A 24426-nucleotide genomic window follows, 5' to 3' on the forward strand; every position below is an offset into this window, starting at 1 on the left:
ATGATTTAGCTGAATACAAACCATATCAAGGGGGCAGGGCTGCCAAATTTTACCCTTGTCAATTTGCCATGGTTCTGAGCAGTACAAGCATGTAGAAAAATTCAAAAGGACTGTGTGCTAGCTTCAGGGGAAGAGGGAAATGGAACGGTCTATGAGACTGCATTCTGTTTCATCCCAGGCCAGGCAAGAAGAGACATCTGCCGGAAGTCACAAGTGAGGCAAAAAAGTCAATTTGTGATTCTGGGAAGAAAAGATAGGGAGTGCCAGGGAGCTATTTGACAGGGAGTATTCATAGAGATTTACACATATGGACATTTCTGCAGTCTTCAAGAATGTGCCAATTTCCAACAGTCCTTGAAGATTCCATTTCTAGCCTGACTAACCCTGAGGACCTCATCTTGGTGTTTCAGCTCCAGGCGGGGAGGCACCTTGAGCATGTTAGAGCTGCAGAATCCTTCTTCTCCCATTTGAAGGTGGTGGGTTTGGGGAAGGCAGAAAGGTGTACTGGAGAGGGTTCTGCATTGGGAATGAGAGGACCTGGGAGTAAGGCTCAGCTCACCAACTACAAATCAGGTGACTCTAAATGTCAGTAACAACAAAAGCAATTACCACATCGAATGCCTGCCTCTATGGACGTGGAGCAGTACAATTTATGTACATTATCTTATGTTTCTGAGCTTCAAATTTCTGAAAATATTACCTTCAGAAACTACCTCACAGGACAATCATTAGGACCACATTAAAAAAACAAGTTAGAAAGGATTTCTAAATTAGAAAGTTTTCTATATCTATGGGATAATATGACTTCTTAACAGTTAAAAATAATTTTTTGATTTAAGTTGAAAAATAGAATTTCTAGCTAATCAAAAGTTAAAGGCTTACAATCACTGCCATTTTGCTGATTCAGAAGTTTCGTCTTTCCTGCTTCAAACAGCTATATCCTTCAGTGCGAAAACTTTCAGAATTTTATTTACTTTGTGCTGTAAAGCCCAAACTAAACTTACTGTTTTGACATTACTCATTAAAACTGTACTCAGAAGTCTCAAATTTCTGGAATAACCAAAAAGAAAATAATTGAGGCAAGTCATTTTTGTTGTGACATAAACAAGGACAAGAAATTAAATTAGGAGCAAGGTATCTAATTACTCTCTGACTTGATGCTCTGCACAGGTATAAACTTGAGTATCAAAACTATACAGCTCAAAAATGCAAGACATACAACCTCACACCTTTGGCAATTGTAGCCGCCCCTGATGCAGGAAGGGTTAATAATCACCAGAAAAGGCTTGCCAACAAACTGTGACCTGGAGGTGAAAAGGCTGGTTAGCCAATGACGGGTAAGATCTCCAGGGGGAGGCAACCTAAGCCAGGCGCTGGTCGCCCGGGGGCACAGATGGAGACACTATATCGGGAGTAGGAGGGGCCGTTGCCTAGGAGCTCTTGCATGCTCCGAGATAAAATATATGAACACAGCGATAACATAATAATATCAAAACAGAGGCCGAGGGAGGGGTCCTTGAGAAATCACTAAGAATTCTCGGCATTCGCTAATTACATTGTCCAGAGGTTTAACAGATGTAAGCTATGTATATATTGAAACGCTGGTTACAATAAACTCAGAGTGGCCATCAGCCCTCTCCGCATCTATCCTGATGTGTACATTGGATTGCGACACCGACAGCAATCTTCAACTTTTTTAACATCTTCAATTTCTTTGCTATAGAGAGAATGTTGTGTCTCCCCAAAAATCATTTGTTAAAACCTAATCCCCAATGTGATGGTATTTGGAGGTGAGACCTATGAGGGGTGATTAGGTTATGAGGGTGGAGCTCTCATAAATTGGATCAGCGCCCTTGTAAAAGAGACCCCAGCGAGCTCCCTTGCCCTCTGAGGACACAACAGAAAGGTAGCTATCTATGAACCAGGAAGTGGGCTCTCAGAGGACACTGAGTCTGCCAGTGCCTTGATTTTGGACTTCCCAGCCTCCAGAACTGATAAATTTCTGTTGTTTATAAGCCACCAAGTCTCTAGAATTCTGTCATAGCAGCCTGATGGATTAAGACACTCTTCATATTCTTCCTCAGTTTTCACAAAGAGAAAACATGTTTATTGTTTGAAGGATGATTTACTCAAAACATGCAGATGTATAAAAGGCAGTGAAGATATTGAAATGTGGTAACTAGGCAGAGGGCTTTATTTTCTCCAAGTACAGGGCAAAAAAGCTACTCATTTCCTACTGCACCAACTTTTCCCTGAAGAACAGTCTTGCAGCCTGCAAGATTCAAGATTTCAATGGAAATAGCTAGAGTCAGAAACACTAGCTGTTGCTTGCAAATACTTGAGAGTTGGAATATTAAGCATGCAAGTGCAAGGGTCTGCTGTGGAGATGTGAAGGTCCTATTAAATTTGTCACTGTAAAGTAAGAAAGGTTGGGATTTGCATGGCTTGCTATATGGGTATATGATGGGGCAAAATCTTTGTGCAATGCATTTTGAATGAACACAGTAGGAAAGAAATAGGCTGACCTTGTTGGAGAGTGTAAGAAATTATTTTAAAACTGTTTCCAATAATTTTTTTCAATATTTTTTGTGGATTAATTCCATATCTTGTCTTAATTCACTGTTGAGTATGCAAAACATAAGTCTACTGATACCGTTTTGCCTGAATTGACCAGCCAATCCTGTGAAGCAAATGAACTTTTTTCCCCATTGAATCACATAGTTGCTTAAACTGTCCATTGATTGCTTTCACACTTTTCATATGTAGTCCAAAATTTGATGAATTTACTGATAGAAATAATTACCATAATATTTAGTGGGCGCTTAGGTGTGCCAGACCCTGTGCTCTCACTTATTTCTTGCAATAACTTTATAAACAATGCTCTCTTATTACTCCCACTTTATAGACAATGCAACTGAGGCTTAGAAAGCTAAATAAATTGTCCAGTGTCAAACTGCTCGTAGTGGTAGCATGCAATTTAAACCCTGGCAAAACAACCCACTTTAGTTCTAATTAACTAGCTTTTTCCAGCAAATATAGTTTGGCATTTGAATTACCTGGAATGATCTCATGATATAACTTTGGTCTCCTCAGACATAGGTCAACTTACTTTGAGACAGACCAGTCAAGAGCTTAAAGTTATTTTAATGGTAAGTAGGTTAAACAAATTTGAAATGCAAGGCTTGTTTTTTCAGGCCATAGCTCCTTGTAAATAATACATTATTCATTCAGCAGCTATGTTCAGTGCTACCAGTCAGTGGGGCATTGTGGGAGATATAAATGCAGAGCACAGTCTAGTGAGGGAGAAGCGTGATGTTTGGAGTGTGTAAACAAACTGCTATTGGCATTTAAAAAAGGCAAAAATGTGTTCTAGAGGGATAGATCAGAAAAGGCTTCCTGGAGCCCCACCACCTAAAATGTCCTCTCTCCCAGAACCCCCTGGCTTATTTCCTTGCCTCTTCCAGGTTGTTGCTGAAATGTTACCTACCCACAAGTCTTTCCTTGACTCCCCCACTTAAAACGACTCCCCAACATTCCTTCTCCGACTTCCTTGCTTTGCTTTCTCCGTGGCACTTATCCCCTCTTGGCATACTATATGCTTTTCTTATTTATTGGCTTCCTGTTTGTCTTCCCACATTAAAATGTAAGCTACACGAGGGCAGGGTCTTTGGGCTGTCTTGTCCACTGACGTAAACCTAGCTTCACAACAATGCCTAACACAAAGTAGGGACACAATATATATTTGTTAAATGGGTGGAGGAAATAAGACTTATGTTGAGCCTGAAGAATGGACGGCATTTAGCTAGACATTGTTGGAAGGAAGAGAATCCAGATGAAGGAAATGATTTAAGCAAAGAATGGAGGCAGCAAATTACATAGCCTATTTGGAGAACAGTGTGCTGGTCAATTAGGTTAAAATATAGAGATTTGATGGGACATAGTCTGAAAGTATCTGCGTTATGTAGACCTGAATGATTAGAGTGATTATGATTTAATCTCACAGGCAGCAGGAAGCCCTTAAGATTGCAACTCTAAGGATATTTAACCTTCCAGTCTCCTTACTTAATATTTGACAATTAAAATCATTCCAGGTAATTCAAAAGTAGAGGTGAACATAGGTTGTGTGAGTCCTGAAGCTAATATGATTTTAAACACTAGCAAAACAGCCCACTTTAGTTTCAATAAACTAGGCATTTTTACTAAATGTAGTTTGACATTTGAAAAAAGACAACAAAGTAGAATAAAAAAGAAAAGGAATATAAAAGTATGAATACTAAATGAGATATACCTCTGGCCTTGCCCCTTTCACGTCACAATGCTGAGTTAGTAAGCCCAGAGGGTGCTAGGAGTCATCCCAGAAGTGCTTCCTTCACTGGGATGGCTAGCGATAACGTAACGATGCTTGGTATGACTGCCAGGCACGTAAATATATCCTTCTACATCCAGCTTCCCTTAGCTGAATCTCAAAAATGCCTGTAGCCTCTTTCCACTGGACAAGAAGTGATGGGTAGTGGAGAAGAAACCATAATGTTAAGAGATTCGTGATTAACAAATCATGGTTGAAATATCTATCTACGCCCATGGGAACTCATTTCTAGGACCTTGGAAGAAGACAGAACAAATGAGAGACCCTAAAGTTTTACTGGCTTCATGGTAAAGCTGCTTCTGGAACTCTGCTGAAGGATATAAGATGAACTGGGACGAAGACTAGAGTAGTAATAGACACAGATGGTGTGGAGATGGTTGGCATGGGAGCTTGGAATGGAGCATGTGAGAGAGGATAAAAGGAACATGTAATAGTACTTGGCTAGTGAACCAAAGGAAAGGGGGAGGTCAAAGGTATTCAAAGTCATCCCTCAGGATACTAAGTAGGAATCTGGGAGTGAACTGTTGTTGTAGTTAAAAATTTCTCTGCATTTTTTCCCACCTATAAGCACATTAAATACTCTTTTTTTGTTTTTTTAGGTTTAAATACGTTGCATTTGTTATAATTTCTGAAGCTCAAATTATCATATCTTTGCCAGTAGAAGCCTTTTCAAGGTGACTTCTAAGTTTTGACATGACACCGGTTGTCTTTGATAGCTTCCTTGCGTTCTGATATGATGAGATGTTCTAGGCTTGTCTTGTACACTTCTTGTGTCACCTGGAATCTACCATTTCCCTAATAAGTCCCAGGCTCTTTTAGTGAGAACTTATATTTTCAAACCATATCTAGTGCTAGGGATGGTCATTGCTACTGGAACAGCCCGTTTCTAGGCATTTTCAGTCGACAGAGCTAGAAAAGGTATATGTGTAAGACACATATATATGTGCATGTATTTTGCATCTTAGGCACAATAAATACTCTTTGCATTTTTAGAGGAAACTGTGCTCATCGCTCTAAATTTTCTCTGTTAACGCTATTAGGCACTGAAATCAGTAAATTATTAAATGGAGTCTTGGTGACATGAAAGAATTAGCGCAGCTTCCTCAGGCGACTTTTTAATAAAGAGAAATAAAGTTAGGTAAGGGGAGAATTTATTTGACAAATTAGTGGTTCAGTAAGTGGAAACTCAGCTTTAGCATTTTTTTTTTAGCTGTTATGCTTTAGAATATAAAATCACCAGGCTGCATTAGGGTGACCTTCTGAAGTTTGTAATATTTTTATTAGAGAAAACAATAAATAGCCAGTAATGTTGGTTCTCATTCCCAACAGCCACAAACGATGGTAACTATAGTCTATTTATGATGACCTTGTGGCATATCAAGAAAATTTCTCACACTGTAATGATTTACTGGAAAATTAAAAATGTAATTGATTTAATCACACAGAAAAGAAAATAAAAAAATTGTGTCCGACTATGGAAATGACAAGTCCTTGAGTTGACTTTGCTTTTGATGAAGGGTATGCTTTACTCACCTTTTTTTTAAAAACCAAGATGGGGTTGCACAGAATTTTAAATCCAAAAGTCTCCCCTACCCCCAATAGAAGCTGTAGAAAATAAACGCATTACCATGGGGCTTTACCTTCAAACAGTTCTTATTGTCTGCACATATTTGAAATGCTGAATCTTTAATAAAACAGTATTGTTAAAAGCTATGTTAGGCTATAAAATACATAATAAATAAGTCTCAGATAAAGAACTAGTTTTCATATTATGGATGAATTTTGACTAAAAAACAAAAACAACTCAACAAAATTATAATTGGTTATAAGCGTTGCCTGTTATAAGAGAAGCAAAAATTTTCAGCTTTCAATGCTATAGAACTGACAATTGACACTTTGGCTATGAAGCAGGAAAACAGATTTCATCTTCTGTGCCAGTTGCAATAATTGAGAGTGGCTTCCTGGGGCGCTTCATTGGGATGAATTCTGAGATGGCTTCCAGCCTCCGCAGGAAAGAGAACTGTGATCAGTTAAGGAGTGGGGAGTCGAGGCATGTGTGCTATGCATTTAGTATCCACAATAGAACAGCATTTAAAAAAAAAAAATCACAGACTTACCAGATAAGCCACCCACATCCATCTTCTTCAGATTCTTTGCCTCCAGGATGACAACAGTCAGTTTGCCGGCGGTGGGTACGTAGCGAAGGGAGAAGCAGATGTCACCCAATTTCTCTTGCTGGGAAAACCAGTAAGGAAGTATATGTAACTTTTCAAATAAAGGTGAATATAGTTTGTGCATACACATTGTAAATTCTTCAGGAGGAGGATTATGACAATTTGAATTTGAAAACCCTTAGGTGCATGGGCATTTACCCAGGGGTCTTTCATTCACTAAGGTAACATCAAGCATGATTGTAACCCATTTCAGTTTTTAAATAGCTTGTCTATACTTTCACATTCATCAAGATATATCCATAATTCAATGGTTCAGGAAATGGGACGAAGATGACTTTTTTAGAGACTCTGCTCTGAATAGCACTGATGCTCTTGGCAAAATTTCATCACTTTATTGAATAGCTTTGAGAAGAGCCTAACACTTTTTTAGTAGAGTCAATCTACCTAAATCTTTGTCTTTTTATATTTCAAATAGAATTATGTCTAATACAAGTCTTTTCCCCCCAAATATAAATATAATGTATTTGTGTTCCACTGAATTCTATTTATTGATGAGAAATTCTGAATTCTTAGTAGTTGAAAGGCAACAGAGTATGTTTTTGCGCTTTTGTTTTACTCATTTTAAGTGAGGTCTAACTTTCTTTTTCCTTGTCTTAATATTTGTAAAAATCTAAATGGCAGGTTGGAAAATTGAAAGACATAGTAATACAAAACAAAGCATCTTAGAGTCCCTTATATTATTTCAGTGGTACCATATTTTAAGCCCAAACAACAATCACCAATCCTGTACTCAGGCATTTGATTCACAGTTTAAAACAACTGATTCACAGTTTAAAATGATGGTAGATAGAACTTTTACTTTTTTCAGAAATGACTCCTATGGGCTCTCCGCCCTAAGTGTCTGACTCTTTAGGATAACTCATTAAGAGCCATGGTATTGTTCAACACAAGTAGCATTCCTGCATTCATATTTATAAGCATGAGAGAGAGGGTGAGAGGGCTTTCTTCAGGTGCTGGAGCTCTAGACTGCTCTTTGACATAGGGAATAAGCTATATGGCAAATTAGGGTTTATTTCTTAGTATCCATGACTCTCCACTCCCAAGAAAAATGAATTCTGATTCCAAAGAAGGTGATGGCTGTGTCACACATCAACAGATAGACTTTGAACACAGAATGAGGCACAGGAGGCCGTATCCTCAGGTCTTCACATGTTATACTCTTACTATGACTGTACTTGGCCTTATCTATAATTTCACATATGTGCTAAATCAGCCATAGTCTCCAGTGGGGAAATAACTGCCTAGATATAATTTAAGGAAATGTAGTTCCTTTTTTAAGATTTTTAATTTTTTTTTCCTTTTACTCCCCAAAGCCCCCCGGTACATAGTTGTGTATTCTTCGTTGTGGGTTCTTCTAGTTGTGGCATGTGGGACGCTGCCTCAGCGTGGCCTGATGAGCAGTGCCATGTCCGCGCCCAGGATTCGAACTAACGAAACACTGGGCCGCCTGCAGCGGAGCGCGCGAACTTAACCACTCGGCCACGGGGCCAGCCCCTGTAATTCCTTTTTTAGGGTACTCATTATATCCATCTTTAAAAAAGGGAAGGACATTTACCTGTTCTATGATTTATTGATAGGTGAGAAGTATATTCAGTGTGTGTATGAGAGGGAGAAACGGCGCCTTGTTCTGCTTAAGTAATGATTTTACTGAAAACATCACAATGTGTGTTTATAGCCTCAGTTCTTTCATTCCTTGAGTCCTCACGTCATCTCACTTATACATTTCTTATGTTAAGGACTCTTTTTTTGTCTTATTGTGCATTTGTCTTAATTTTCCCACGTAACTGTAAACTCCTTGAAGACAGGGTTCTTGCTGGAATTATCACTTTCCAAACATTTTCAAACAGTAAATAAATGGAAATTTTAAATAATACCCCCATTTTGAATTATCCAGGTCATAGCTCCCTTCCATTAGTGTGGATAATAGTTACTCCTAATGTGCTAAATTCACCTGAAGTGCCTCCTCACCCCTAGGAGTTAATTGACACATCAGGAGAATCTAGTGGAATAAATTACTTTTCATAGTCTTTGAAAATACAGAGTGGGAGTCAGTATCAGAAATTAGTACAAAGTGTGGACAAATTCATCCGAACCTTAGGAGATAAGAGAAATGTAAATGAACAAAACTGCTGTTCAAAAATGCTCATTAGAAGGAGAGTTCTTTTTGCAGGATTCTGTCTTTTTGCCACGATACCCTCCCTGGGGAACTTACTCTGTTGCGAAGCCAGGTTACTCTAATCGTTCTAGTTAGACATTTCAGACACGACTGCTCTCTCTTAAGTGACATCCATAATCTAATTCTACAGCTAATTTATGGGCATCTCAATTGTTTTAAATAAAGAAATGTCACGACTTATCTTTCTATTATTCAATCTTATGATATATAAAGAATTTTAAAGATTTTATATAATATTTAGCTTCAGAAGAGATCAGTTACAGAGTTTGAAAAACCATGCCTCAAGTAGGAGAAATATGCGAAGTTAATTTTAAAGCTGTGGGACGAGGGGAAAATGAGTGTTTGAAAGACAAAAAAAATACCAAAATGGATATTTTTGGAGAAAGGGAAATATGGAAAAGTGCTTATTTTACCACCCTTTATATATCTACATTTAACTCATTAATTTAGGAGCTTAAACATGTAACATTTCATTTGCTCATAAAATTATAATTGGTATGCCAAATTAAACATGTTTTATATTAATCAATTGAATTTACTTTTCAGTGTTTTAAAATCTTATTACTTCCGGATTTATAAGCCAGTCACTAGAAAGCTAGTCACTGTTTATTCTGGAATTTCTGTCCTTTATGGCATCGGAGCAGATAGAGCAAAACCTCATTTTATAGAAAAAGGTGAGGAATATACTCAATTCATGTGAACTTTTATCTTGTTGTATTTTCTGAGTTGTAACTATCTGAGGTATAAGTATACGCTTTGTCTAATTCTTTAAAAATCAGCTTTAATAATTTTTTAGAATGAAAATTGTTAGAATTAGGACAACTTTCTTCTACTACATGTCGGTTTGACTTTTGATTAACTGATTTAGGACATTTCCAAATATAATTGCAATGTGTTTTTCACATGTTGTGGGTGATGTGGGAACCTGAAGTTCATGTTAAGCAAGAAGAGCCAGGATGTGCACCATGGGGAGGCCCTGAAGCCGCCCCCTCAAGGTCATGCGTGGCAGATCTCTGGACTGCTCTGGTGTCTCCTGAAGATGTGTTCCATTCTGCCACACTCGAAACAAGGCTTACATCTGAGGCTTACGTCACAAGCCAATGTTGTTACCCTCGAATCTTAGATTCAGGGTCTCACACCAGTATGAATCATGGGAAAACAATTTATTTTCCTCAGTAAAGTCTTTCACTGAACTTCTGTGATTGAATGGAGAAGCACTTCTGTCCCCAGAGTCTTGTTCTGGCCTGGGGAGGTTTTACTGTATCTGTCAGCTACATGGAAGAATTGGAATGATCTGATTATTTTATGTGGACAGTTTTACATCAAACTCTCATTTAATGGTTTTTACATGTCAGTTTGGAAGAAAGATGGTTGAGTAGCAATATATGAACATTTAGTATTAAACATTTTATCTGTGACGCTAAAGTTCTAGAAACAAAGATTTTCTAAATTTTAAAAAAGTTTTCTTTGGAGTTATGGCAAAGGGAAAATAAAGGGGTTCTTGGAAAATTTTGTGAGGAAAGATGATATCCAAATCTGTATCTCAGATCCTTACTGCTTCTTGACAATTCTATCTAGTTTTCTTAACAGCCCTGTGAAGTAGGTAGTGTTATGTCCATTTTATAAATGAAGACTTTGAGACTCAGAGGTTGCATAAGGTTACATAGGTGTCTCACTGTGGAACTGGAGCAGGGTCCTTTGACTCAAAATCATGAGTTTTCTTTACTATCAGATTGCCATCTGGAATGACAAACTAATATTCCAGCTGACCACTCCTTGGATATTCCACTCTCACCTTCAATTAATTATGTCTAACTAAATGGATGTTCATCACCAAACCTTCCCCTGGACTGTTCTCCGTTCCCAGACTCCTTTCTGTCTGGCTCACTAAGTAATCTGTTTCCAATGGCAACTTACCTTCTCTCTGTTTTCCTCTAGTCATTCAGCCCATAAGTCTTGAGAGTTCTTTTTATGTAAATCTCTCAAACCATATTTTTTATTATATTTCATTTTTTCCCATTATTACCATCATCAACATGATCCCTACCTTCACCACTTCCACCTCAAATATGACCTCCATCTCCACTATACTTGCCGCTATCACCATCATTACTACCTTCACCACCTTACACCATCACTCCACCACCCCCTCTATCACTTTCACCTTCACTCTGAGATCAAGCTCTAAACACTTTGGTCATCTTGTTTTGAAATAGTCTGATGAAAGATCTCATTAGTCATAGTCTCTCGAGAGTCCAATGCAGACTGCATATCAATGTCCAGCTAATCTTTGAAAGGTCCAAGCCTATTTTTCTGGCTTTCAAGAAGCTCTATACTTTGCCTCTGACTTAACTATCCCAACCATTTGCTTCCGCTTCACTACCTACTCAACCTTCAGAATGCATTTTGAATCTGACCACATCTCCCCAGTTATCAGCCTTCACTCTAGTACAAGTAGGGTGACCACCCATCCTGATTTGCAAAAGACTCTATTGGTTTTAGCCCTGAAAGTCCTGTATCCTGAGAAAACTCTAGTCCCAGGCAAACTGTAACTATTAGTGACCTTAGCTCCAAGTCATCGTTCCTGGCCTAGACTTCTGTAATAGTCTTTCTGCTTCCACTCTTGCTCCTTTCTAGACTCTTCTTCACATAAAAGGCAGAGTGATCCTTTTAAGATGGAAATCTGACCATGAGATGGTCCTACTCAAAGCCCTTCAATGTTTCCCCTTTCACTTAGAATCATCCGTATTCCTTACACTAAAAGGCCTTCTATGATCTGACCCCTCCATTTCCTGCTACTGTTCTCCTGATCTTACTTCCTTTTCTCAAGACGTGCCAGGCACTCTTCTGCGTCAGAGCCTTGGCCTTTGCTGTTCCTTCTCTGCAATATTCTTCCCTGATACTACCATAAATTGTTCCATAAGTTTATCCGGCTCTCTGCTCATGTCACCTCTTTAGAGTTTTTTATGGCTATCCTATCTAAAGAAGTCTCATCTGCTCCTAAACATGCACACTGCCTGTCCCCTCGCCTGGCTACTTTTTCATCCTAGCACATATCACTTGAAGTTCTGTTATGTTTGTTTAGGTTTCCCCCACTAGAATATCAGATCCATAAGAGAAGAGAATTGTTTTGCTTTCTCCTGTGTTCCACGCACTAGAATAGTGGCTGGCTCAGAGTAGGGCTCCATATACACCTATTCAATGAATAAATGCAGATTCCCTACTATCGAATACAAACAGATTGATCTTTCAGTATCCTCTATTGCCACAGGTTGGGTTCTCCAGGAAAGCAGACTCAGATTTGCAAGGAGGAGGTTTATTGGGGCATATCCTTTGGATCAACATCTATGGGGAATGCAGGGAGCAGGACTGCACAGGCAAAGTTGAGCTGGGATGCAGTCACATCGAAGGCCTCAGCCCATCCTGGGGGGAGCTCAGGAGCTGGGATAGCTCTTCAGAGATGTTCCAAATTCTTAAAAGCGATGATATTTTATGCTCTATAACCCATCAGTCTTTGGATGTGAGCCATCCCCACATCGTGGACCAGGGATCTCTTCAGCTGAGGGTAATGCTCAGAAGGAAGAACTTAGTTATGAGCTGTCAGACATCCACACTCTTGGCACCCAGAGGAATAAATGCCTTGGTTATGAAGATGGTACAAGATTGGGCTGGTGGGGGCTGGCCGGGGGTTCACCACAGCAATAACTATGTCTCTATGAGATATATTCCTTCCTATCACCAGATTTTGCTTAATTGAGAAACACATCTGCAATGTCTTTAGTCCCTTCTGCCTAATCAAATTACCCCTAACCATTAAGCCTTACTCCAAGTTCCATACCTTTAATAAAGTACCTCCTTACTATTCTAGCCCGCATGGATTTCTGCTGGTAATTGCTTTATAGACAGTAGCATGGTGCCTAGAGATGATTTTTTTTTTTTTTTTTTTTTACTATTTCTTTCATATATGTGAGTTTCCCTCACGCTAAACTCCAGAACAGTAGGGAGTATATTTTATGCTCCTTTTGGATGCTTAGCTCCAGGCATATAATAAAGACATAAATAATTATTGGTTGAGTGTTTTGAAATGAGAAACTCACCAGTCTTTTGCTTTATAAACAGCATGGACACTAGTACCCTGTCAACAGTGTCTCCAGTTTAATCTAAAAGCCTACTAATGAATCTATTTGGGACTCCTTCTTTGTGCCTGGTGCCATAGTCACTGCCATGTTAGCCCTATCATAAAACTAGAAATGAAAACATTTCTGGAAGTATAGTTCTTATAAGATAATTTCAACACCCTGTAGAGTTGCAGGCGACAGATAAGTGCGTTTGCTGTTGTGATTATCTCATGAAGGAGCCTTATTACTATTAGGAATTTCAGCTTTATGTATAATTTATTTTAGTCAATTGCCTTGATCACTAGGTGGAAACTGCCAGTTAGTGTTAGAAAGTTCCAACTGTGAGATTCAGAGAAATTAACCTGCTCCTTTAGAATACGTAGCTGACAATCAGAAAGCACCTTTGTTCTGAGCAGCATGATAAATTCTGTTATTTTTTCAAAAGCAACCACTGAAGAGAGTAGACACAAATTAATGATTTAATAGACAACTACAGCAATACCTTTCCTTTTTGAAACCATTATAGATATTAGAACAGAGGTCATCTCCAACGGATAAATAAAAAGCTTGATTTAAAATGAATATTTATTTGATGGCTTCTATAGCACTATCCATCATTTTATGTGATAAGAGGGTTCACTTTAGTGACCTTTGAAAATGGGGCTAAGTTCACATGTTTGTTGGAAATGCTGTACTTTTCAATGAGTTTTAAAAAGGTACCTGAATTGACTTAATGCTGTGACATTTTAAAAGGACATTTTCTATTTATGCTAATCTTAAGATTTTTCTATGTGTTAAACTGGTGATAGATTCTCTGAGTAGAGGGTTTTTCTCTGAGGTTATGGAGCTATTTAAAGGTGACAAATAAAAAATGGCAGTCTAATAATCTCTCAAAAGGAAAATTCAGGTTATTTGCATATTCTCTGTTTGTAGAAATACTAAGATATTCTTCACTCATAAGAGGGACAATGGCAGGTTTTTAATTTTAATAAGAGAATGGGTGGCTTTAAATATATCCTTTGGGTGGTAGTAGCTTTCAAATTCATTTTATTCCTGTGACTACTCTCATACCCCTGAACTGTCTGCCAAGTCAGTATTTACATCTAATGGTCCAGATGGTCACAGTGTGACATGTTGCTGTGGATGTACCCAGGCTAAAAAGATGGAATCTGGCCTGGTGTACAAATGTACAGTAAATTGCTCAGATAAATGAGACTGTATGCCTTTGAATACTTATTTTGTGAGAATACTATATAATCTATTAACTTTGTATTCATTTCTTATTAAAAAATATTTATTGAGTTCTACCATATAGGCTCTACCCTAAGTTCCATGGATACTTTGAGGAATAAGATAACTTTAAGGAGTTTCGAATGTAGTGGAGAGACAGAGATTTAGATAGAGAATAACACTATAACGTGTTAACTGTCCATATAGGTGGTACAAGCGCTATGGGAGCAAAGAGGAGAAACTTAAACTTTCCAGAGTCTAGTAACAGAACTAAACAGAGGAGGACTTTAACTGGAGAACTATACCCCCAATAATCATTATCAATTTCTCCAGCCACACCAAATGCACGTTCTTTGTAAAAATAGGGTGCTTGCCATGCAAATGTAGCTTTAAGATAGGTTTTCTAGCTCTCCCCCTTGAACCAGAGCTAGTGTACATGGGAAGTTGGTGCACGTAAGTGTCCTGCGAGAGCCAATACCTGAGCTGAGATGTGAAGGTCAGCAGGAAGAGTTGAAGTGAACCCCGTGAAGAAGAGGACAAGAATGTTCTAGACACAGTGATGCATGTGCAAAGTTCGGTAACAGTTTAAACCAAGTTACTCTTCTGTAAGTATAAAATTTATGTAATTTAGTTAAAGATGGATTTCTACTTTATGATTTAGATCTTCAACTTTCCTCACAATATGTCTCTATTTTGATTAAAAGATACACTTGCAGTTCTATTAGAAATAATAATTAACAACAGAAAAGTGGATATTCTGATAAGATCAAAATAAGAATGATAAAAATAGAAAATGAAAATGCCTATTAAGAGTCAGAGCAAGTACAGTACGGAGTGGTGGAAAGAGCACTGGACTGAGATGTGGGCATTAACTCACTATATTTCATTCAACAGACATTTATTGGGCATCTCCTATGTGCCAGGCCTTGTCCTAGACACTGGGACACAGTAAAGGATGCAAAAATCAATGAATGAAATGGAGTAAAATGTAAGGCAAAGTAAAGTAGTTATAAGAGTGCCTGGCACAGAAAATGTAGCATTTGAGAATTTACTATTTTATAACAGAAGCCCTATCTCAACCACCCTCTTCTCTAGATAGTGCCACGTTCCTCTGCTCCTTTGCATAGCCAAACTTCTCGAATGGATAGGCTACAGTCACTGTCCCTATTTATTCAGGTGCCGCTCATTTCTCTCTCCATCAATATTGAAATGGTTCATGCTAAGATTTCAAATGACATCCATCTTAGTAAGCCATAAATATTTTTCAGGTCTCATTAACCTGAACTCTCAGCAGAATCGTTGACTTCCCTGTCTTCCCTGGATTCTGTAATACAATGCTTTCTTGATTTATCTATCTGCCTCTCTGGACACTCATTCTTGGCATCCTTTCTCAAGGTGTAGTCCTAGTCCATTTCTTTCCATCATAAACTAATATCCTCCCAGTCCATGGCTTTGGTTACAGTCTGGAAGTGATTCTCAAGTTTATTTCTTCATTTAGATCTTTTATCTGAGCTCTGGACGCATATACCCAACTGCCTGCTTCTCGTTTCCACATTAGAATATTTCATACACATCTTCAACTCAAATGCCAAAAACTGAACTTATGACCTTTCTTACAAATCTGCTTCACTGTATTTCAGTAATTGGTACCGGTATCCAACTAGTTGCTCAAGTCAGAAAACTGGGCATTATCATTGACCATTGACTTCTTTAGAGTTCTGACTTTACCTATTAGAAATCTCTCAAGTGGGTTCACTTGTTTCCATTTCTATCCAATACATCTCTGATATTCCCATATTAGAATATTCACCACCCTAATCCAGTAATGTGTCATCTGAATTATTCCAATAGTCTCTTGGTTGGTCTCCTTAAATTGACTCCTGGAATACTAGGGGCAGGGTCACTTTTTGTGTGTGTGTGTGTGTGTGTGTGTAAGGAAGATTTTCTCTGAGCTACTATCTGTACCAGTCTTCCTCCACTTTGTATGTGAGATGCCTCCACAGCTTGGCTGGTGAGTGAAGTAGGTCTGTACCTGGGATCTAACCCTGTGAATCTGGGCCACCTAAGTGAAGTGCACAGAACTTTAACTGCTCGGCCATGGAGCCAGCCCCAGAATCACCTTTTAAATAAAAACTCTACTTAAAATCCTCAAGCAGGTCTCCTGTCTCTCTTGGGATTAAGACCCACATCTTTCCCATCAGTTATAATATTCTTCAAGGTCTGGTTCCTGCTTACTCCTCAGAATCATCTCATGCCACTTTTCCTGTCTATGCTCCAGCCACATCAGTCTTCTTCATATCACTAAATGTGTCATATTAACTACTCTCAGAGTCATAACATAAAGTGTTGCTTTTGTTGACACTTTCTGTCCTCTTGTGATTCTCCCTTTTACTTAGCTTTTACTCATTTTTCAGACCTTGCCTCAAAATTCATTTATTTAGAGAAGACTTATCTAACTCACCCTATAAAGCCCTTCTTACATATTCTTTACTAGCTCCCTGCACTCTTCTTTTGAAATATTGATTATAGTAATCATGTATTATAATCATGAAAAGTAATTGTACTTGTGTACAGCAATCATGTATTGATTCGTGTGTGATTATTGGATTGTATCTGACTTCCATGAGTTTAATTATCTTTATGTAGCACACTTTTGTCTATATGTGTACTACCTGGCACATAGGAGATGATTAGTACATATTTGTTGAGCCAAAGAATAAACGCATGTTTACTGAATGCTCAACTCTAGCAGAGACTACTAACTATTTGTCAAAATCCATTCTCTTCTTGATTTATGCACCCCTATGTTCATTGCAGCATTATTTACGAGAGCCAAGACATGGAAGCAACCCAAGTGCCCATCAACTGATGATTGGATGAAGAAGATATGGTATATATATATATACACAATGGAACACTGCTCAGCCATAAAAAAGACAAAATTGTCCCATTCACGACAACATGGATGGACCTTGAGGGTATTATTTTAAGCGAAATAAGCTAGACAGAGAAACACAAACACCATATGATTTCATTTGTATGTGGAAGGTGAACAAAATCATGGACAAAGGGAATAGTTTAGTGGTTACAGTGGGAAGAGGGTTTCGGGGGGGGTGGCACAAGGGGTGAAGGGGCACTTTTATATGATGACTGACAAATAATAATGTACAACTGAAATTTCACAATGTTATAAACTATTATGACCTCAAAAAAAAAAATCCCTTCTCTTCTTCCTGGGCACACAGCTAGACTACATTTCTCAGCCTTCCTTGCAGTTAGATGTGGCCTTGTGATTGAGTTCCAGGCAACGGGATGTGAACAGAAGTGACATGTACCACTTCTACACTCAATCCCCCGAAACTTCTGCGTATGATCTTTTCTCCTATGACTGTGACAATGACCTCACAGTGACCTTGGAAGTGACATGCTGAAGACAGCAGAGGTTCAATCAGCCAGGATCCCTAAATGGTTCAATAAAGCAGAGTCCTACCTGCCAATCAGGAACCACTTTGTGTTATTGAGTGAGCAAGAAATTTCTCTGTTGCTGAACCACTATATGTTTGGGTCTATTTGTTATTGTATAACATAATTAATACACAGTTAATACAAATAAGTGAATGAATTCTAAACAATGCTTTCAAAAGTATGATTACTGATCCATTTCAGTTTGTGTGGTTTGCAGAAAGTGAACAATGCTTAGTCTTATACTTCATTAATTCAGTTTACCAAACCCTTATTTTGTATTTTCAATATATCAGTCATGGTGCCAGGTACTGGAAACAAAGGATAATTAAGACTTGTTCTTGCCCTTAAGGAACTTATTCTGTGCTGGAGAGAACGAGCATAAAACAAAAGTTCAATGTGAAATGGTAAGTGCCATTATAGATGTGGTATTAGGAAGGACCACTGCAGAGAAGGTAGAGGAATTTGTTGTGGTTAATTTCACATGTGAATTTTCAGTGGAGGGTAGGGGGATGAGAACAGAACATGGGATGGAAAGCGAGTCCCAGAAATGTTCTTATCAAAAGATTCTTCATGCTGCAGTGTGCTGTGGTGCCTGAAATTCCACCATTCATTCCTTTTCGTTAAAGCTTTAGATCTCTGGTCTAAAATTTAAAATATAAGATAATTCATATTTTATAAATTAAAATAATATAAAATACAGTTTTGCCCCCTAGTGGATGACATGGTAATCCATCATGGGATTCAATTTTAGTTGACAGTTTCTTGAGTTATGAGAGATTTATCTAAGTAAGCAGAGATGAGCAAAAACGGGAAGATGGTGGGTATGCTCCATAGCTTGAGAGGTTCCTTTAATTAGCAGAGGGCCTAAGTGTGAATCCAGATAAATGACCAATTGTATGAGGATGTGTGAAGAAGAAGGGAAATAATGGAGAATGGTTTGTGGATGGTATCCAAAGACATTTACCAAGTCACTTTGTCTCTTTAACATTCTCCCTCCGTCAAATACATGTCCTTGATTTTCTGGGTCAGAGCCAATTTTAAATTTTTTTTATCCTCATGTGACTTTGAAGCTCTGGGGTAAAGTGGCCTCTTCCGAGTAGTTATTTGGATTATGGGAACTAGCGTTATCTTCTTTTAAAGTGGAAATTGGATACCAAGAAATTTTGAAGTGGGCAACATATTTCTAAATAAAAATGCAAATTTGACCTATGCAGTTATAAAGGAAGCATTGTCAAGAAATATTATGCTAGAAGGTGGGCCATTGATTCTGGGGCATTCACAAAAAACAATGCCAGGCTATCCTTGGAAGGCATTGTTTGGCGCTTTTAACCCTAAGAAGTGTCATCTCTAGTGGCAGATATGCATTTGAATGATTTGTACATAGGCTTACTGAGAGTGCAGCATTAACTTTTTTACTAATTATACTCAGCAACTGCAAAGACTGCATCCTGACCTTCCATCACTCCACAGCTATGTTTACTGGTGCATCCTACCTAACTTGAGAGGATATAATGAGGGGATGGGTCTTCACAGAGAAAGCTCAGAAGACAGTACAATGTGGGGATGGGTCTTCACAGAGAAAGCTCAGAAGACAGGGTGCTGTTTATCCAGAGAACACTTTTTTCTTTTTAATTCTGGGATGATGATGACCAAAAGGAATTCCCAAAGAAATAGCAGTGCCACATAGTTAGGAGACGTCATTGACCGAGGAAGGTTTTCCCTTTCATCTTCAGGAAGGGCTGGATGCTTAGCAGACCTGAGTTTTGCCACTAACTAGCTCATGCAGGCGCTCTAAGCAAGTTCTTCCCACACCATATAAATAGATAAATAATGCCTGCTTTATCTTTCTGTGAGGATTACCTGAGATCCATGGAGAGCTCAAAATCACAGAGAAGAGAAACAAAAAGGCTATAAAAGGAGCATGGTACAGATGTAGGCAAGTCACACAGAAGCTGGGGAGGAGAGAAAAGCTACTTAAAAGCAAGATTAGGGAGGTCAGAGGGGCCAAACCCTGCTTCTCGACTTCCAGCTTCTGCTGTCTGTGGGATCTGTCCCTAGCAAACAGGAGCCTTGGAAAAGGACAGAAGACAGGGGAAAAAAAAAAGCTGATGAATAGGGGCTGGGAGGCAAGGCAGCAGGAAAACATAGAGAAAGAAACAGAGGGGACAAGAGAAACTTGAGGAAGAGAGGAGAGGGACAAAAGGCTGGCATGTCTATTTTATTTTCTATTAGAGGGCGGAAGGAAGAGAGAAGATAAGGAAAATCAAACAACTGGGGCATAGCCAGGGAAGCTGTGGGAGGATTTTGAAAGAGTGTTTATGTGGATTCACTTCATAAGGGATGGAGCTGTTACCTGGCAAGGGACTAGGTGGTAGGACCCTAATTATTCGTTCAATGAGGAAGAGCCCAGGAGATATATTTGCAGTACTTCAAATGCACAGAAATGGAGAGTTCGATGTGAACCTGATGACAGAGAAAATTGATATATCTTGTACGTTGTATCAGAAGAAAAGTATGTTGTGGTGATGTCCCCAAACAAGCTGAAGCTAGACTGTTAGTTCTCTTCAGGACTGAAACAGAGGATATAGGTCAATGGAATTTCATTGAAAAAAATACCATGATATGTTGAAGTTCCACTGACAGCAGCAGAGAGATTTGGCACTAGGGTGGGGACAAAAGTGTGAGATAGAAAGTTGTTGAGAGTAACATGGGCACTCGACCTTCGAATTGTTTTTAAGCCAGAACAGAGATTCATTCTGGCTATTGTTGGAACAGCAAGAGATGTCCTTTACATGTGTGCCAACCAATAATATGAGCAGAAAGTGCCTGGAGAAAAGTCTTCAATAAGGGCGAGGTAGCATGAGGAGCTTAGCAAGAAAGGAAGGTCTGTATTTTGGGGAGGTGGCCCCTAAAAATGGTTGCCGTTGGGTATTTTGGGGGAGATGGAGGAAATTACTATTGTTTGAATGGAGGAAAATACTATCAATGTTATGTGTCATTTCTAGTTCTTTGAAATGGATTTGAAGATGCAGCAGAAATTTAGACAAGCTAGCCAGAGGAAGAGCTAAGCCAAAAATACCTGGAGAAGATGGATCTTACAAAGGAAAGAAAAAGCATTGCCCAAGAAGAGAGGCCTGTATTTGAAGTCCACAGAAGAATACAGAAAGGATTGGGAATAAAGAAGAGCCTCAGAGAACTCGATGCAAGAAAAGACCAAAAAAAAAACTCCCCAAATAACAGGCTCTCTATAGATGATATCCAAGTTCCAGAAAAAAGAATACAGGAGATTTTGAGGCAAGAGGAGGGATTATGTCACAGAAAGAAAGCAGACAGTCAACTATATCCCAGAAAAACTGGGGAAAAAAAGTGGATAATTTAAAAGGACTTGGAAGCCTGAAAGACCCTCACAGGTACACATGGAGAAAGCACTGCTTGCAGTAGGACTGTGTGATACAAAAGGCAGAGGGCCAAAGTTTAGAAGCAGAGTGAAACTTTACAACAAAATACAAGTCCTTTACAATCAGGTAAGAGGGAGGTTAACACTCTTGAAGGGATTGGCCTGAGGGTTCTTGGTACTCATCAACAGAGGCAGAATATCACATAGAGGCAGGGACTAGACTGTTGGAAGAGGAAACGTGGGTTAGATGTGTGAGTGTGTAGTGGAAAAGAAAAAAAGACCAGCTTTGTGAGTGTTCCTGGCTCTCAATCTTTATGATCAAGAAGAATTAAGACAGCAGAAATGAGAGGATCCAGGTTAAACACCACTGCCCTTTTACCAGACTCTAGGAAAAAGTGGTCTCACTTAAGAAGATTTTTGAAGATACAAAGGGCAAGCTATGAAGATGATGCCAGAGTAGAGGATAAAGACCATAGACATAAAAAGGAAAATGATAAAAGTATTATACAAAGAAATATCAAAGGAGATGTATATAGCAGAAATGCTACCATGTGAAAGCAAGTTCATCTGGGGTTGCAGGCAATGGAACAGGGAGGATTACTAACTGCATGTTCTTGATTGTACCATGTTCTGTTGTGCCTTCAAATCTTTGAACATGCTGCTTCCTTTGCTTGGTATAACCGATCTCCCTTTGTTTTTCTACTGGACTCACACTTATTTCTCAACTGTCATCTCTACTGAGTCTTTCCCTGACCGTTGTCATGAGAGTTTGGCCTTTCTCCCCTCTTTATTTCCATGACATCTTTCCAAATTCTCACTATAGCACTTGCAACATTATACTCTAAACGTCTGTTCACTATCTCCCTCTTTTATTAAACAAAGCCTGTGTTTTTAATCAGTTTTGTCTAACACAGTGTCTGCCATATGGCTAAAGGTCAATATCAAGTTACAGATCAAGAGAGATTGTACCTTACTGTAGGAAAGGCATAGGACAGAGAAAAATGGCAATTCTTAGTTTTTGGGATATAAGAAAAGTCAAGTTAGTTGGTCAAGACTGTGATGGACAAAAAATGAAAAGCTATGCTATATGCACTAGTGATGCAAAAAAATAGAACTGTGGTAGCACATAGCTGATAATAAATTTTCTTTAGAGTTAAGGTATCATTTGGGTTTCTTAAAAGCAAAGAAAAACATATGGAAGTAGGATTTTGGGGATCAAGCTTTCTGGGAGAAGCGAAATGCCAAGGACGATGTATGCAAATCATTGCGGGAATAACTAGACAGGAGAAACGAAAAGAAGACAAAAAGAAAACAATCACAATTTGGGAGGACAGAGTAGGTTTTAAAGGTGACACATGAGTAACATTGGATATTTGACTAGTTTGGTTGGAGAGAAACTGTAGCTAGATTCATATATAATCATGCAACTATCTCTTATAATAAAGAACTAGTCAGAATAAAATGAAATAAAAGATATAAACAAGCTTTGAAATATTAAACCTGTTCTGTAAATGAAATGTATTAATATTATTTTTCTTGCTAGTTTTACCTCAGAACAACCCTTTTAAAAGAGAAATTCTGCTACTTTGTTTCATTATTTTTTTTAACATGAGTGTCTGGATCTTGTATAGATGCAAAAGAACACTCTTTAAATTTGGATTTAGATATGGCTGGATCTTGTAAAGATGCAAAAGAACCCTTATGACTCGATGACATACTAGCTGAGGTGGAATATTTGAATTTTTGAATAAAACCTAATTATGGCTATGGCCATGTTAGTCATTTCCAGGGAAATAAGAGCCCTCTAAAGATGGAATGCTATGAGAATTATAAGAATTCTTTACTTGGGATAAAGAAGAAAGCACAGTCCATCTTTTGTGCCACAAGCATGTCGCATCTTCTTGACGGTTTCACAGTGTCACTGTGAAGATAATATAATCAGATTGTGGGTAATAGAAACAAAATCTTTCTCATGCACAGTCCATTAAATTCCATTTTTGAATATAGATGAGAGTATACAGAACAGCAAATTATAGGCGTATAGATTAGGATTTGAATTCAGATTTTCATCTTGGCTGTATCGCTGACTTGAAGCAATGTGAAGAAATTTGCTTTAGTTTCCTGCTTCACAAAATAGATAACCAATTCAAAGGTGATAAGTGAACACCTCTAACAACATCTACATTAATCTCATAGTTTCTCAGTGAAGCTGTTCCATCTGCATATTACCTCTTTTTTAGAGTTTTTGACTTTTATCTCTTCCATGGTGATCTTCTGTTCTCATTCATTTCTGCTTAAAGGTTATGGAGCTAACTAGTGTATTTCTCATGTAGGCCTTAAATGCATTGCATGTTGTGGCAGAGTTGCAAAGGAAGTCAAGATCATCTCTAAGTATATTTGGAATTCAATTTGCCAAGATTTCACAAATTGTTCATTTTGCAGAAACAATTTAGTTTCCATCTGGTTTGCCTAGGGGAAAGTTCACTGGTGTTCATTGTTAAGAAAATCAGAACATCATTAGGGAATTCAATGGTTCCTTGCATGGAAATGTGGATGTCACTAAATCACACAGTGAAAAAATATAGTTTATCTGCAAATGAGTATGATGTGAATTTAAATGGAAGCCATTCTCTTCAGACAAAGAAAACACATAGGTATATCTTATTTGCTTCATTTTGCATGTATTCAGACTGGCAGCTAGAGCGACCCTGCTGAGATGTCAGGAATTTTTTAGTTATGTAAAGTGTATCACAAATATTTATGAGAAATGACTACTAAACTTTTTTTTTTAAAAGCATGTGTTATGCAATTGTAACTCAAGACATTTTAAACTATGATATTTTTCCTCTTTATTTTTTAACTTTGGGGCATTATATATATTTTTTTTTTAATTTTTAAGATTTTATTTTTTCCTTTTTCTCCCCAAAGCCCCCCGGTACATAGTTGTGTATTCTTCGTTGTGGGTTCTTCTAGTTGTGGCATGTGGGACGCTGCCTCAGCGTGGTCTGAAGAGCAGTGCCATGTCCGCGCCCAGGATTCGAACCAACGAAACACTGGGCCGCCTGCAGGGGAGCGCGCGAACTTAACCACTCGGCCACGGGGCCAGCCCCAAGGGGGCATTATATTTTTATGAAGGAAACTTAGTAAGTTTCTAGAAGCTGTTAATGAGAAAACTGACCTATAAATTTCTGGTCAAGTTCACCAGTTGACTTTCATTATTTTATTAGGATTTTGTTTTTCCCTATAATTTTTTTTTTAAAGATTTTTTAATTTTTTCCTTTTTCTCCCCAAAGCCCCCCCGGTACATAGTTATATATTCTTCGTTGTGGGTCCTTCCAGTTGTGGCATGTGGGACGCTGCCTCAGCGTGGTCTAATGAACAGTGCCATGTCCGCGCCCAGGATTCGAACCAACGAAACACTGGGCCGCCTGCAGCGGAGC

At 38.5% G+C, this 24426-nt stretch overlaps 1 protein-coding gene across 1 annotated transcript in view; it reads right to left on the minus strand.

Annotated features, from left to right (window-relative positions):
- The window catches only part of SYT1 (synaptotagmin 1), a 520201-nt gene that overhangs the window by 80029 nt on the left and 415746 nt on the right, over positions 1–24426 (minus strand). Inside the window, exon 9 of the mRNA XM_046646394.1 lies at positions 6484–6601. Within this exon, the coding sequence (XP_046502350.1) occupies positions 6484–6601 (118 nt within the window). The remainder of the gene's footprint in view (positions 1–6483; positions 6602–24426) is intronic.

The sequence above is a fragment of the Equus quagga genome, chromosome 19, assembly GCF_021613505.1.
Source record: "Equus quagga isolate Etosha38 chromosome 19, UCLA_HA_Equagga_1.0, whole genome shotgun sequence".
NCBI lineage: Eukaryota > Metazoa > Chordata > Mammalia > Perissodactyla > Equidae > Equus > Equus quagga.